The sequence below is a fragment of the Alosa pseudoharengus genome, unplaced genomic scaffold, assembly GCF_046254945.1.
Source record: "Alosa pseudoharengus isolate Yale_2024_CS ecotype anadromous, Long Island Sound unplaced genomic scaffold, YU_APseudo_1.1 YU_APseudo_1.1_scf_21, whole genome shotgun sequence".
Taxonomy (NCBI): domain Eukaryota; kingdom Metazoa; phylum Chordata; class Actinopteri; order Clupeiformes; family Clupeidae; genus Alosa; species Alosa pseudoharengus.
The window spans coordinates 35,702,831-35,717,486 of NW_027468674.1; the positions used below are offsets into that span (position 1 = coordinate 35,702,831).

The window sequence follows — 14,656 nt, forward strand, 5'->3', positions numbered from 1 at the left end:
CCTGATGTGTTGTTTAGGGATGATCCTGCAATGTTTTCTCGACATATCTTTATGTCTTTTTTTCTCCCCTCTACTTATGTTTTCACAGATCCTTGCTCCTGATATCCTGATGTATGGGTTGCACTTCATTATATGACTCCAACAGAACACTCACAGAAAGGAGAGTGGTGTCAAACTACAAGACAGCCAGCATGTAAGCAAGGCCTTGTTTGTCCTTGTTTGGCTACTCATTTGTCTACTTCCTGAAGAGGCTGAAGCATGATGGCCTTGACACCTTAGTCCTTGCTTCCATTAACAGCTGTGTTATGGAGTGCATCCTCACATCATGGTCTACTGCAGCGGTGGATACAAAGGACAATTGGCAGGTATTTTACGTCACTTTTGCATTACTTTTACTGTGATTTTGCTAGATATGGTTGTCGCTGTGCTAAATATAGGCCCATATTGTAGATGGAGAAACGCATTGTACAGCGGATACATCTTGGGCTATAGCCTCTAGATGTCAATTAATATACATTAAGACATGCCCCACCTTCCTACTGACTTTGGTGCATCATAAGGCGTACAGAGGCCCATATTGTAGATCGAGAAACGCCTTGTACAGCGGATACATCTTGGGCTATACTATTAAGGGACAGCTGAATTGACCACCTAAACCACATATTTTCTGAAAGCCTATAGCCTCTAGATGTCAATTAATATACATTAAGACATGCCCCACCTTCCTACTGACTTTGGTGCATCATAAGGCGTACATAGGCCCATATTGTAGATCGAGAAACGCCTTGTACAGCGGATACATCTTGGGCTATACTATTAAGGGACAGCTGAATTGACCACCTAAACCATATATTTTCTGAAAGCCTATAGCCTCTAGATGTCAATTAATATACATTAAGACATTCCCCACCTTCTTACTGACTTTGGTGCATCATAAGGCGTACATAAGACTATATTGTAGATCGAGAAACCGACTGTACAACTGATACATCTTGGGCTATACTATTAAGGGACAGCTGAATTGACCACCTAAACCATATATTTTCTGAAAGCCTATAGCCTCTAGATGTCAATTAATATACATTAAGACATTCCCCACCTTCTTACTGACTTTGGTGCATCATAAGGCGTACATAAGCCTATATTGTAGATCGAGAAACCGACTGTACAACTGATACATCTTGGGCTATACTATTAAGGGACAGCTGAATTGACCACCTAAACCATATATTTTCTGAAAGCCTATAGCCTCTAGATGTCAATTAATATACATTAAGACATGCCCCACCTTCCTACTGACTTTGGTGCATCATAAGGCGTACATAGGCCCATATTGTAGATCGAGAAACGCATTGTACAGCTGATACATCTTAGGCTATATCATTAAGGGACAGCTGAATTGACCACCTAAACCATATATTTTCTTAGAGCCTATAGCCTCTAGATGTCAATTAATATACATTAAGACATGTCCCACCTTTCTACTGACTTTGACAATATACAAAATAGTGCCATGTATACATTTATGTCCTCCAAAGTTTGCAGGAAGGTGGGCCATGTGCTAGTCTATGTTAACTCACATGTACAATTGACAGGCTTTAAGAAAATATATGCTTTGCATGGCTGAAACTGCTTTGCCTTTGTGTTGGAGCTCAAAATGTTCTAAACATATCTTAAATTTCTTTCTGTTACTTATGTTTTCACAGATCCTCGCTCCTGATATCCTGATGTATGCATTCCATTTCATTATATGACTCCAACAGGACACCTACACAAAGGAACTGTTAAAGCAGTGTCCTTCTACAAACAACAAGACAGCGAGCATGTAAACAAGGCCTTGTTTGTCCACTTCCTGAAGGGGCTGAAGCATGCTGGCCTTGACACCTCAGTCCTTGCTTCCATTTACAGCTGTGTTGTGGAGCGCATTCTCACATCCTATGGTCTGCAGCGGGTGGTGTCATCGCTTTATTTATCATCGTTTGTGTAAATCTTACACATCTTACACAAAAGTCTAAAATAATCTAAACTTCATTCACTCTCCATGTATAGATCAAGATAGACTTGCAGAACAGGCTGCAGGGCAACAGTCTGATAGCCTGCATGAAAGCATAAATGGTCCGCACTTGTTAAAGAGTGCAATTATCAAAGGGCCCTTGAATTGTGTTTTTTTAAACCAAGGAGTATGACTGTAGTGATGCTGTCAGCTCTGCCATAAGCAGTGACTGTGATTACGTTTGCACATTTTGAAAATGTTGTTTTTCTTTCTTTTGCATTCTTTTCCACTTCATTGTTGTATAGTTTGTATAATGTTTGTTAAAGTTGCACACATTAATTCACTGTTCTTATTTGTAAAAATGTGTATAGTGTGGTATAGTTTGTATGGTGGAGTCTTTATTGTATCGCACAAACAAGAACACCCCACCCCACCATACCACTTTGACTAACCAATTTTCTGCGGGAAACCCTGGATGCTTTCTAAAGGTATTTTGTGAAACATAGGGGTTGCTATGGTAGTGGTTGCTAAGCTATTGCTAGGGTAACTGAGAAGGTTGTTATGGTGTTGCTACGGGATATATGGTGGTTGCTATGCAGGTTTATAGGGTAATCATGTTGGTTGCTAGGTTGGTGATAGAGTAACTGAGAAGGTTGCTAGGGTGTTGCTAGAGTAGATATGGTGGTGGCTATACTAAATTAAGTGATTGCTATGCTGGTTGCTAGGGTAATTGAGATGGTTGCGAGGCTAGTCATGTTGGTTGACTATCAAAGTGGTTGCTAGGTTGGCATTGTACAGGTGGTTGCTAGGTTGTTGATAGGGTAACCAAGAAGGTTGCTAGGGTGTTGCTAGGGTAGATATGGTGGTTGCTATTCCAAATAAAGTGGTTGCTATGCTGGTTGCAAGGTTAATCATGTTGGTTGCAATGGTGGTTGCTCGGTTGACATTGTGGTGGTAGTTGTGAGGTTGTTGGTAGGGTAATTAATATGGTTGCTAGGTTGTTGCTATGGTTCTTATGTTGGTTGCTAGGTTGTTGTTAGGGTAACTTAGAAGAATTTTGTTCAGCTAATACATTTTGGCCTACACTATTAAGGGACAGCTGAATTTACCATCTAAACAATATATTTTCTTAAAGCCTATAGTCTGTAGATGTCAATTAATATGAATTAAGACATGTCCAACATTCCTACTTACGTGCATCATATAGGCTTAAGCAATACTGCTATTTTTGCTCTTAGACTATAAAAATCCATAATCACTTTAAAAACGCTAACTGATTACAATAGTTTTTGAAAGTCAACTTCTTTAAATCATGATTGAAATTGTAACCATATTCTTTATTGAGTTATGTTAATTGACTATAAAACTATTGTATTGTCATCCTTCTTTGGGACTTGAGTACTTCAATATCCCCTTCATGTATCAATGTACATTAAAGCATCTTTGATAGTAAAGGACTCTCCATGTAAATAATTACTTGAATTGTCTTTCACTTGTACTGGTTCTATATGTTTGGACCACTGATTGACTGCACTCTGGTTTTCATCAGCAAGGTCAAGGCTTAAATTAACCTCAGATAAGTCTGTTTTCATCCCATGCATTATATGTGCTAATGTTGTGAAGTAATTGGTGTGACCCTACAAAGGCCTGTCTGACCTATGACCTATTAACCTAGGGTTAGTAAATATGGGATCGGAGTGAAATTACCTCACACATTCAGAAACCTCAAAGTGAAATGACCTCACACATCCAGGAAGCTACAGCAATACAAACTCAGCTACTGGTCTCAAATACGGCAAACCAGTTGCCAATTTCTATGCCCTTTATATCAATTTGTGCTACATGTTATTAGTTGAAAAGTACTGGTGTAAGCTTATCTGACCTGTCTGACCTTTGCAATTCATGGACATGTACACATTGGTTTCGCATTTCTAACTAGAATATGACTGATTAAATTTGACATGTAACATCCTTGGATGACACAAAATATAGTGAAATGGACTCAACCCTCACATATTCAAACTTTTTTTCAATCTTTGGCTCCGCCTCCTGACAACACACAAGCAGCTATATTTGAGTGTGTAGTTAAATCACATCTCACATATTCACACTCTATAGCACCCCAAATCCAATATTTCCTATATTTGGCTCCGCCTCCTGGCAACACACAAGTCATTAGATGTCCCAAATTTGACAAACTAGTTTTTTATCATCCCGTGTATCAAAATATGTGCCATATGTTGGTACTATCTTGAATTAACTGGTGTAATCCTATCAAGGCCTGTCTGACCTATGCAAATTATGGCCATCTAAACCTAGGGTTAGCATTTCTAACTTCCATACCTCATAAACAGACTAAATTTGGCATGTGACATCTATCTATGACATAAAATATACGAGATACGTAAAATCACACCTCACACATTCATAGACTCTATAGCGCCCCCTAGAAATCTACATTTTCCAATCTTTGGCTCCGCCTCCTGACAACATACAAGCAGCTGGAGGTTTCAAATTTGACAAACAAGTGTGTTATCATTCCTTGTATCAAAATATGTGCCACATGTTGGTACTATCTTGAATTAACTGGTGTAATCCTATCAAGGCCTATCTGACCTATGCAAATTATGGCCATCTAAACCTAGGGTTAGCATTTCTAACTTGCATACCTCATAAACAGACTAAATTTGGCATGTGACATCTATCTATGACATAAAATATATGAGATACGTAAAATCACACCTCACACATTCATAGACTCTATAGCGCCCCCTAGAAATCTACATTTTCCAATCTTTGGCTCCGCCTCCTGACAACATACAAGCAGCTAGAGGTCTCAAATTTGACAAACACGTTTGTTATCATTCCCTGTATCAAAATATGTGCCACATGTTGACATTTCATGAAATAATGGGTGTGACACTTACCTAGGCCTGTCTGGCCATATGGGTGTCTCAATTGTAGTTTCTGAGTATGTCCGGTGCATCAAACTTGCCATGGCAGGTAAGATCAGTGAAATTGGGTTTATTTCAGCACAACACACCTCTGTGTATCATATTCAATCAAAATATGGATGTTTTGATGGTTTGTTTATGATTTAAGAACTTTTGTTGGTCAATATCTGTCAAATATGCTCTCTAAACGGTTATTTCTGAAGATTTCTTGTGCATCAAAAGTCCCACAGCACCTAAGATAAGTGAATTTGGGTTTATTTCAGCACAACACACCTCTGTGTATCATATTCAATCAAAATATGGATGTTTTAATGGTTTGTGTATGATTTAAGAACTTTTGTTGGTCAAAACAATGCTCTCTGAATAGCCATTTCTTAAGATTTCTTGTGCATCAAAAGTTCCACAGCACCTAAGATAAGTGAAATTGGGTTTATTTCAGCACAGCACACCTCTGTGTATCATATTCAATCAAAATATGGATGTTTTAATGGTTTGCGTATGATTTAAGAACTTTTGTTGGTCAAAACAATGCTCTCTGAACAGCCATTTCTTAAGATTTATTGTGCATCAAAAGTCCCACAGCACCTAAGATAAGTGAAATTGGGTTTATTTCAGCACAGCACACCTCTGTGTATCATATTCAATCAAAACATGGATGTTTTAATGGTTTGTGTATGATTTAAGAACTTTTGTTGGTCAACATCTGTCAAAAAATGCTCTCTGAACAGCCATTTCTGAAGATTTCTTGTGCATCAAAATTCCCACCGCACCTAAGATAAGTGAAATTGGGTTTATTTCAGCACAACACATCTCTGTGCATCATATTCAATCAAAATATGGATGTTTTAATGGTTTGTGTATGATTTAAGAACTTTGTTGGTCAACATCTGTCAAAACAATGCTCTCTGAACGGCCATTTCTTAAGATTTCTTGTGCATCAAAAGTCCCACAGCACCTAAGATAAGTGAAATTGGGTTTATTTCAGCACAACACACATCTGTGTATCAAGATCAATCAAAATCTGTAAGTTTGTGATTGCTTTAAACAGGGGGTTGTCCAATACACATAAAACAAACAGCAAAGGTATGCTAATACAAAGCAGCACTACAGGCACTAAATAATAATTTACATTTGATCAGATTCACCTTTATTGTCATTGTGCAGAGTAAAAGTACAAACAGGGTTCCCACTCTAAGTCAAATGTAAAATTCTATGACTTTTCCCTGACAAAACACCTGAATTTCCATGACTTACAATATACCGACCAATGATTTCAGAGCAGCCGCATCAAGAGTCTTTTACTTTTTTAGAGCGGGAGATGAATAAATAGGCATTGAATTAACACAGTTGGGCTACTCAAGCAAGCTGTAAAGCTAATAACTAGATATACATACTGTGTGGAAATATGCATTTTGCTAGTACATCATAAACTACTACGACAAAATTCCCTGATATTCCATGACTTTGCCCCCAAAATGATAAAAATTCCCTGACTTTCCATGTCTGGAATAGACTTTCTAAAATTCCATGATATTCCAGAAATTCTATGACCCGTGAGAACCTTGTACAAAGCAAAAGTGCAATGTGATATACAAAGTATAGACAGATGGTGCATAGGCAGGACAAGAAATACTGTATAGTGTCGTGTAGACAGTAATATGCAGTTGGTTTACAGAAGGTGGTTTAGAGTAATATAAATTAGATATAAATATGGGCAGTGTATTAACAGAACATATGAGAAAAACAGAATAAATATGGATATTCAGTATGAACCATATAGACAGATATGTGCAGTGTGGTAACAGTACCATTGTAGTGCAGAAACAGTAACATTATAAGAGTAGTAAGAAGTGTTCATGATGGATAGCATGAAGAGCAGTAGAATATGGTTATGTATAATTGTAATTACAGTATGTGCATTTGTAAATAAATAACACTATGGGTGGAATAGGGTATTTGGGGGCTTAGTTGATTGGTTGTCACCGGGATACAGAGCTACAGTCCAGTCGGGTGACAGCCACAGAAAAGAAGCTTCCTCTGAACCTGCTGGTTCGGGTGCAGAGAGACCTGTAATAATAATAATAATAATAATAATAATAATAATAATAATAAAGACAATAATATTTTTCAAGACCATAGAGAATGCTGTTGCAGTACTCCAGTCTTGAGGCGATGAGGGCATGGATGAGAATGATGCATTGTTGAGCCGTCTGATCACAGTAACACAAGACCCATCCTGTCAGACTAGGCCAGAAGTCCCGTCACCGGAATGATGTAGAGGACTTTGAGACAGTCATGTGGCGCCTTTGACCAGTGGTCACAATACAGAGGACCCCTGGCCAGTCAATGAGCAGTGCTTGACAAACATCATGTGTAGAAGAACCATTTTGAAAAAACGATGTAGACACCCATCTATTCTCAGGAGCAGTCCTTCTATAACGGGCAGGAACAGCTGCAGAAAAATCCCCGGGCTTTGCCTTGCTCCTTCCTGGCCTGTGCCTTGCTCCTTCCTGGCATGTCTTTTTGCTTTGGTGATGAGCCTGATAACAGCTGACAACCTGGAAATTAGAAATAGAGATAAAACAAGTGTACAAAGAAAGAAACTACAATCTCAGTGTTTCTCTTGACATGTTCAAACATACTGATGACTATAAAGTCCACTAATAAAATGCAGGTCTATGCCTTTAATATAGTGCGCCAAAGTATTTAAGGAGGGTGGACCAAGTCCTAGTATGGTTTAGGTGGTTGAATCAGCTGTCCCTTAATAGTGTACGCCAAATTGTATCAACTGAACAATTTGTTTCTCGATCTACAATATGGACCTATGTATGCTTTATGATATGCCAAAGTCAGCAGGAAGGTGGGGCATGTCTTAATGTATATTAATTGACATCTAGAGGCTATAGGCTTTCAGAAAATATATGGTTTAGGTGGTCAATTCAGCTGTCCCTTAATAGTATAGCCCAAGATGTATCCGCTGTACAAGGCGTTTCTCGATCTACAATATGGGCCTATGTACGCCTTATGATGCACCAAAGTCAGTAGGAAGGTGGGGCATGTCTTAATGTATATTAATTGACATCTAGAGGCTATAGGCTTTCAGAAAATATGTGGTTTAGGTGGTCAATTCAGCTGTCCCTTAATAGTATAGCCCAAGATGTATCCGCTGTACAAGGCGTTTCTCGATCTACAATATGGGCCTCTGTACGCCTTATGATGCACCAAAGTCAGTAGGAAGGTGGGGCATGTCTTAATGTATATTAATTGACATCTAGAGGCTATAGGCTTTCAGAAAATATATGGTTTAGGTGGTCAATTCAGCTGTCCCTTAATAGTATAGCCCAAGATGTATCCGCTGTACAAGGCGTTTCTCGATCTACAATATGGGCCTATGTACGCCTTATGATGCACCAAAGTCAGTAGGAAGGTGGGGCATGTCTTAATGTATATTAATTGACATCTAGAGGCTATAGGCTTTCAGAAAATATGTGGTTTAGGTGGTCAATTCAGCTGTCCCTTAATAGTATAGCCCAAGATGTATCCGCTGTACAAGGCGTTTCTCGATCTACAATATGGGCCTCTGTACGCCTTATGATGCACCAAAGTCAGTAGGAAGGTGGGGCATGTCTTAATGTATATTAATTGACATCTAGAGGGTATAGGCTTTCAGAAAATATATGGTTTAGGTGGTCAATTCAGCTGTCCCTTAATAGTATAGCCCAAGATGTATCCGCTGTACAAGGCGTTTCTCGATCTACAATATGGGCCTATGTACGCCTTATGATGCACCAAAATCAGTAGGAAGGTGGGGCATGTTTTAATGTATATTAATTGACATCTAGAGGCTATAGGCTTTCAGAAAATATATGGTTTAGGTGGTCAATTCAGCTGTCCCTTAATAGTATAGCCCAAGATGTATCCGCTGTACAATGCGTTTCTCCATCTACAATATGGGCCTATATTTAGCACAGCGACAACCATATCTAGCAAAATCACAGTAAAAGTAATGCAAAAGTGACGTAAAATACCTGCCAATTGTCCTTTGTATCCACCGCTGCAGTAGACCATGATGTGAGGATGCACTCCATAACACAGCTGTTAATGGAAGCAAGGACTAAGGTGTCAAGGCCATCATGCTTCAGCCTCTTCAGGAAGTAGACAAATGAGTAGCCAAACAAGGCCTTGCTTACATGCTGGCTGTCTTGTAGTTTGACACCACTCTCCTTTCTGTGAGTGTTCTGTTGGAGTCATATAATGAAGTGCAACCCATACATCAGGATATCAGGAGCAAGGATCTGTGAAAACATAAGTAGAGGGGAGAAAAAAGACATAAAGATATGTCGAGAAAACATTGCAGGACCATCCCTAAACAACACATCAGGACACCTTTCTTTCCTTTTTCATTTGATCACTACTGCAATTCATAGACATATGTTGTATACAGGTGAGACAAGGGTAAAACTGATGTGGGTATTTATTCTATTATAGAATAGGCTACTAAAATATAACTCCACAACTTCAAGTGTCAACACTGTAGTTTTGGAGGAGTATTTGTAGTTTTTATGCAGGGAAATCAGTATAGGCTACTTTGGACATTAAAAGCTGCATGCACTACGTAGTACACACATGCGTACAATGCATTATTTTGGAGATAGAAATGTTGTTGTACTGCTTTGTTTTTCAGAAAAACAGTAGAAGCCTATAACAGAATTTTTTGTCACATGAATTACCCAGACCCAAAGAAACAAAAAGCTTATTATGTGAAACTGACCTGCTTATAATTTAATGTCAAACACCATCTCAACTAATTGAAAAGCAGGATTGCATCACCATCGCACTCATTCCGATAATTTAACCATAACATGTCGTGAACAACGATTTATTTGTATATCATATCATGTATTTGTCCACATCTTTTACCATTATAAGACATTGAATTGAACTAAGATATTGCTAAGATATTGAGACAGTAGGAGAGTGGCATGGAACAATAGGAAACAGACACGTCACCAACAACAATGCAAGTGGCCTACTGTAATTACTGCTATTATTATCATTATTATGTATTATTATCAATTTGTTTTGTTATAGTCTAGACACACATTCCATATTCACTGTATAGGCTATTTCTGTCACTGTACACATGTCATTTGGAAAACTTGCCTATTTATCTAACTGCACTTCTAGTTGGATGTCAACTGCATTTCATTGGCTCTGTACCTGTACTACTCTTTTAAATTACAATAAAGTTGAATCTAATCTAAATCTAGCCTAATCTAATATCTAATATTATGGGCTACACACATTGCAATTCTCTATTGAATTAAACCCCTCTCTTAATCAGGTTAAAGAAATACAATATTATATTATAATATAAGTGAATATCTAACATCTGGAGAACTGCTGTATCAGAATACAATTGTTTTATACCTGATATGTGGCCTAAAACAATGCGCGTTTTCGCAACGAAATCTATTCACGTTCATCATGATTATCGATTATACATGCCTGGCTGATAGGCTACCTCCCAGCTGTTAGCTGTAGCTGACACTAACAATATTAGGCTACAATGTTAATTTACACAGACAACAGCTGTTTTACAGATTAATGTAACATTACATCATGCACGTTAACTAAATTATAAGTTGTGCAAGCCTACTCTGAATTCACAGTATTGCCCATGCATAGGCTACTATTTCATGTTAAATCAACTTTAAAATGTTTTGCTCAATTGCTAGCAAAATTATCATGCTAGCGGCAGTAGCAAGGCTCACCTCATTTCCCATTTGGATTCTTCTTTTTTCTCCGTCCCTGCTCGGTTCTTGTTTCTGGATTCTGGGGTTCAGCCTTCTAAAACTGCTAGCTAGAAGGTGGCTCCTTCTAACCCACAACTCAAAGCAGGCTTAAGAGTGTGAAACTGCACATCAAAAGCATCAAATAACATTCTCGCCATTTTGTGAGGTCAGGCTTTTTTGACAGATGACGTGGTTCTGTTGGCTCGTTGAAAGCGAAATACAACGTGATAGTAACACGATAATTACGTCCTGCTCAACACGTTTTTTAACAAGGAAACGTGTTACACAACACGTCCCAATAGATTAATTAACGTGACAGTGACACGTTCAGACGTGAGACTGGGTTGGTTTATGATAACATGGCTAAACCTTTTGTTTGGTCATTTATTTTTTCTCTTGCTCTTTGCTTCATCTAGGGAGTCCCAAAGGGTCATAGTGGTGATTTTTTCTGACCTCCTGAGTTAATTGAGAAGAAGTATTGCAAATTAATTCAAAAGAAGTAAAAAACACATTTCCACCTCAAAAAGAATCGTCCGATCACATTGACCGTGGCTCTGTACAGTGTGGCTGAATATATGCTGTGCATTGTTAACAGCATATCCTTATATTCTTACAGTGGCATAATGTAGTGATGATAATGATTGTATAAACATGTAGTCTATAATGCTTAATGTTTTCATGAAACAGCTGACTGAAAGTTGCTCTGCTTAATTGGCAGGTATGAATGACTTTAGCTACCTGCATACAAACTGCTTTGAGCTATCCATGTATGTGGGTTGCGACAAATTCCCCCATGAGACTGAGCTGCCGGAGGAGTGGGAGAACAATCGTGAATCTCTCTTGGTCTTCATGGAACAGGTATAAAGGAATTTTACCAAGATTATTATCATCACACTCACACAAACTTCATTCAAACTACATTCAAAATTCATCATGAAGATCGTCATACACCACTGCCAGTCCAGGGATGCCACGGAATTTTATCAACAGGTTTTTCTCCTGATAACCGTAGAGAACGAGGTGTGTACTGCAGGAGCATGTCTGATAGATATTTAGTGATTTATAAACAAGCAGTAGTGTTTTAAAGTCAATTCTGTGACTTACTGGAAGCCAGTGCAGGTACTTACAAATTGGAGTAATGTGGTCAGTTCTTTTAGTTTTTGTGAAAACCCTAGCTGCTGCATTTTGTATCACCTGAAACTGTTTGAGTCTTTTTAGGAAGGCATGTGAAAAGTCCATTTTCTGCTGGAGATACAGTTAAGAACAAATTGATTCATACCCTTGGCAAATATTGATTTAATGCTGATTTTCTCTTTATCAATATGTTTGTTCTGACTGAAAATGACACTGTCACATGCCAAAAGTTTGTAAGACAATGTGGGAGAAACATGGAATTAAAAAAAGCGTTTTCATCTTTTTTAAGTCCAAAATTATTCATACCCTTTTTAAATAATCAATGGAAACATCTTTATTTGCATTCACAACTCTTAAAATGGTTCTTATAATATCTACCAAGCCTCTCCATGTCTCCACAATGATTCTAGACCACACTTTAACAGCAATCCGGGTTTTCAGTCAGGAATGATTATTTGCCATCACTCTGGCCTCTGGCTCACTTTTTTGACAGATTGAGGTCTGGACTCTGGCTCTGCCACTCTAAAATATTGATATTGTTCTCAGTTAAACGTTTCTTGCCTTGTTTGGCTGTATGGTTTTAGATCCCATTGCCTGAAAAACACCCAAAAACTAATACATTTCTATAGCTATTCTCCACATTGTGGATGGTGTTTTGGTGGTTGACATTTTCACTCCATCTCAAAATGGATCACTTGGTCATCTTGGATACTGATCATGGATCACTCTTCTCCAAACATGCACAACTCAGCTAAACCTTCATAACGGCACACCTGGACAAAGAATTTAGCTTTCGCTGGATTTTTTATTTTTTTGACCCAGGGACATGGCCTGAGATTGGCATAAAAAAGAAGCATTAAACTCCAATGACACCATGTCCATTTTAATTGTGGGGCTAGAAAAGTATTCTTTTGGGATGTTTTTCAACCAGGGGGACCTGGTGACCTTCTCAAAGTAAACGGTAACACTAAAGCAAGAGGCTACACTGAGATTCTGGAGGAAAAGATCAGGCAGTGTGCCAAGAGACCTGCCCCAATAGGCATCATTGGACCATTACACCATACAATGATCCAAAACATACAGCCAAACAAGGCAAGAAATGGTTAACAGAGAACAATGTCACCATTTTAGAGTGGCCCAGCCAAAGTCCAGACCTCAATCAGTCAAAAAAGTTAACACAAGGCCAAAGTGATGGCAAATAATCGTTCCTGCCTCAAAACCCAGATTGCTGCTAAAAAGGTGCGGTCTACAATCATTGTGGAGACATGGAGAGGCTTGGTAGGTAAGAACCATTTTGAGAGCAATTAAAGATGTTTCCATTGATTATTTAAAAATGGTATGAATAATTTTGGACATGCCATTTTTCATAAAATGGCTTGGTAGGTAAGAACCATTTTGAGAGCAAATAAAGATGTTTCCATTGATTATTTAAAAATTGTATGAATAATTTTGGACATGCCATTTTTCATAAAAATGTTAAAAAAGATAAACACGATTATTTTTTTTGATTCCATGTTTCTACCACATTGTGTTACATCCTTTTGGCATGTGTCAGTGTCATTTTCAGTCAGAACAAACATATTAGTCAAGAGAAAATCATTAGATCAATATTTGGCAGGGGTATGAATAATTGTGTCCTTAACTGTAAATGCATGAATGAGTTTTTCTAAATCATAAACACTAGGTCTAATTCAAGACTCTTTTCCTCACTGGTTCCATGCTGGTGGAATGAGTTGCCCAGTGCTCTCCGTTCCTGTGGTAGTTTTGGGTCGTTTAAGAGGGGTCTAAAGACATTCCTGTTCAACATGCACTTAGTTCTTTAAGCGCTTCTTATGTGTTATGGTTTGTATAATATTGTTTTATTTCCATTAGGCTGTTGATTACATCACATTTGAGTCAATGGGCTAAATATTCATGGGTAACCCTTTCTTTTACAGTCCCCTAATAACTAGGTATTTACCCAGGAACAATATGGTAATATCAAGAAATTATATGGTCATTTAATGCCTGCTAGAGTTGACTGTAGCTCGGAATGCAATCGGTTGCCATAGTAGGCTATCCTAAAATCCAGCGATAAAACAAAGCATGAACTCATGAGTGTCGGTCTGCCCTATATGTATATCATCTGATTGTAATGTTTACAGATAGGCTATCTAGGCGATATTTGTAACATTTATTTTGTATTTGGCCTGTTATAAAATCATGTAGGCCTATTGAACAATTTAAACACATTGTGAACCCCAAAGCTGGAGACATGCGTATAGACATTGCTGCAAATTTAAAACCGGATTACTCTGGAATGGCTAACTGTACAGGGGAGTGCTTTAAACTTTAAAGGGACACCAGGCAAGCCTGATGCTTTTTCTCTACAAAACTCCCCCTCGCTCGGTCTGAAGCTCTTTTCCTTTTCTTTGCGTCTTCCGTCAAGGGTTTTCGCTGCTTCTTCGCCGGCTCTGCCATTATACACACGTTTGCAACAATCTCTAGCGTTTCGTTAGCCTGTCTCTGTGCTGTAAACTGATCCTGCTTCGGTCGGCGGGTAGGATACAACGAACTTGCAAGTGGGATATTCTTCCTACAGGCAGTAGGGGCGGGCGAGAGAGCCTTCATTCGGCCCGTAATGAGTCATTTAACCATATACCGACTTACGATGATGATTAATTAACACGAAAATGTTGCCTGGTGTCCCTTTAATAAAAACTTTAAACTTTAATTACACCTTTGTGTTCGGTAAGGTCTGCTGTTTATTCTGATATATGGTTTGTCATGTGTTGAGGGAA

General features: G+C 38.4%; 1 protein-coding gene and 1 long non-coding RNA gene across 3 annotated transcripts in view; one reads left to right on the forward strand and one right to left on the reverse strand.

The window, feature by feature from the left end:
* LOC143138210 (inactive carboxypeptidase-like protein X2) overlaps window positions 1-14,656 on the forward strand; it is a 289,505-nt gene that overhangs the window by 246,583 nt on the left and 28,266 nt on the right. Inside the window, exon 11 of the mRNA XM_076298713.1 lies at window positions 11,461-11,600. Coding sequence (XP_076154828.1) covers window positions 11,461-11,600 — 140 coding nt within the window. The remainder of the gene's footprint in view (window positions 1-11,460; window positions 11,601-14,656) is intronic.
* On the reverse strand, window positions 5,909-11,108 carry LOC143138213 (uncharacterized). 2 transcript variants are annotated; one of them, XR_012990165.1, is made up of 4 exons: window positions 10,722-11,107; window positions 9,138-9,242; window positions 8,976-9,042; window positions 5,909-7,505 (listed from the first exon to the last, which is right to left on the reverse strand). It is a non-coding gene; the product is annotated as an uncharacterized LOC143138213 (long non-coding RNA). The 2 variants fall into 2 exon arrangements; XR_012990164.1 differs by having other exon boundaries at window positions 8,976-9,242; window positions 10,722-11,108.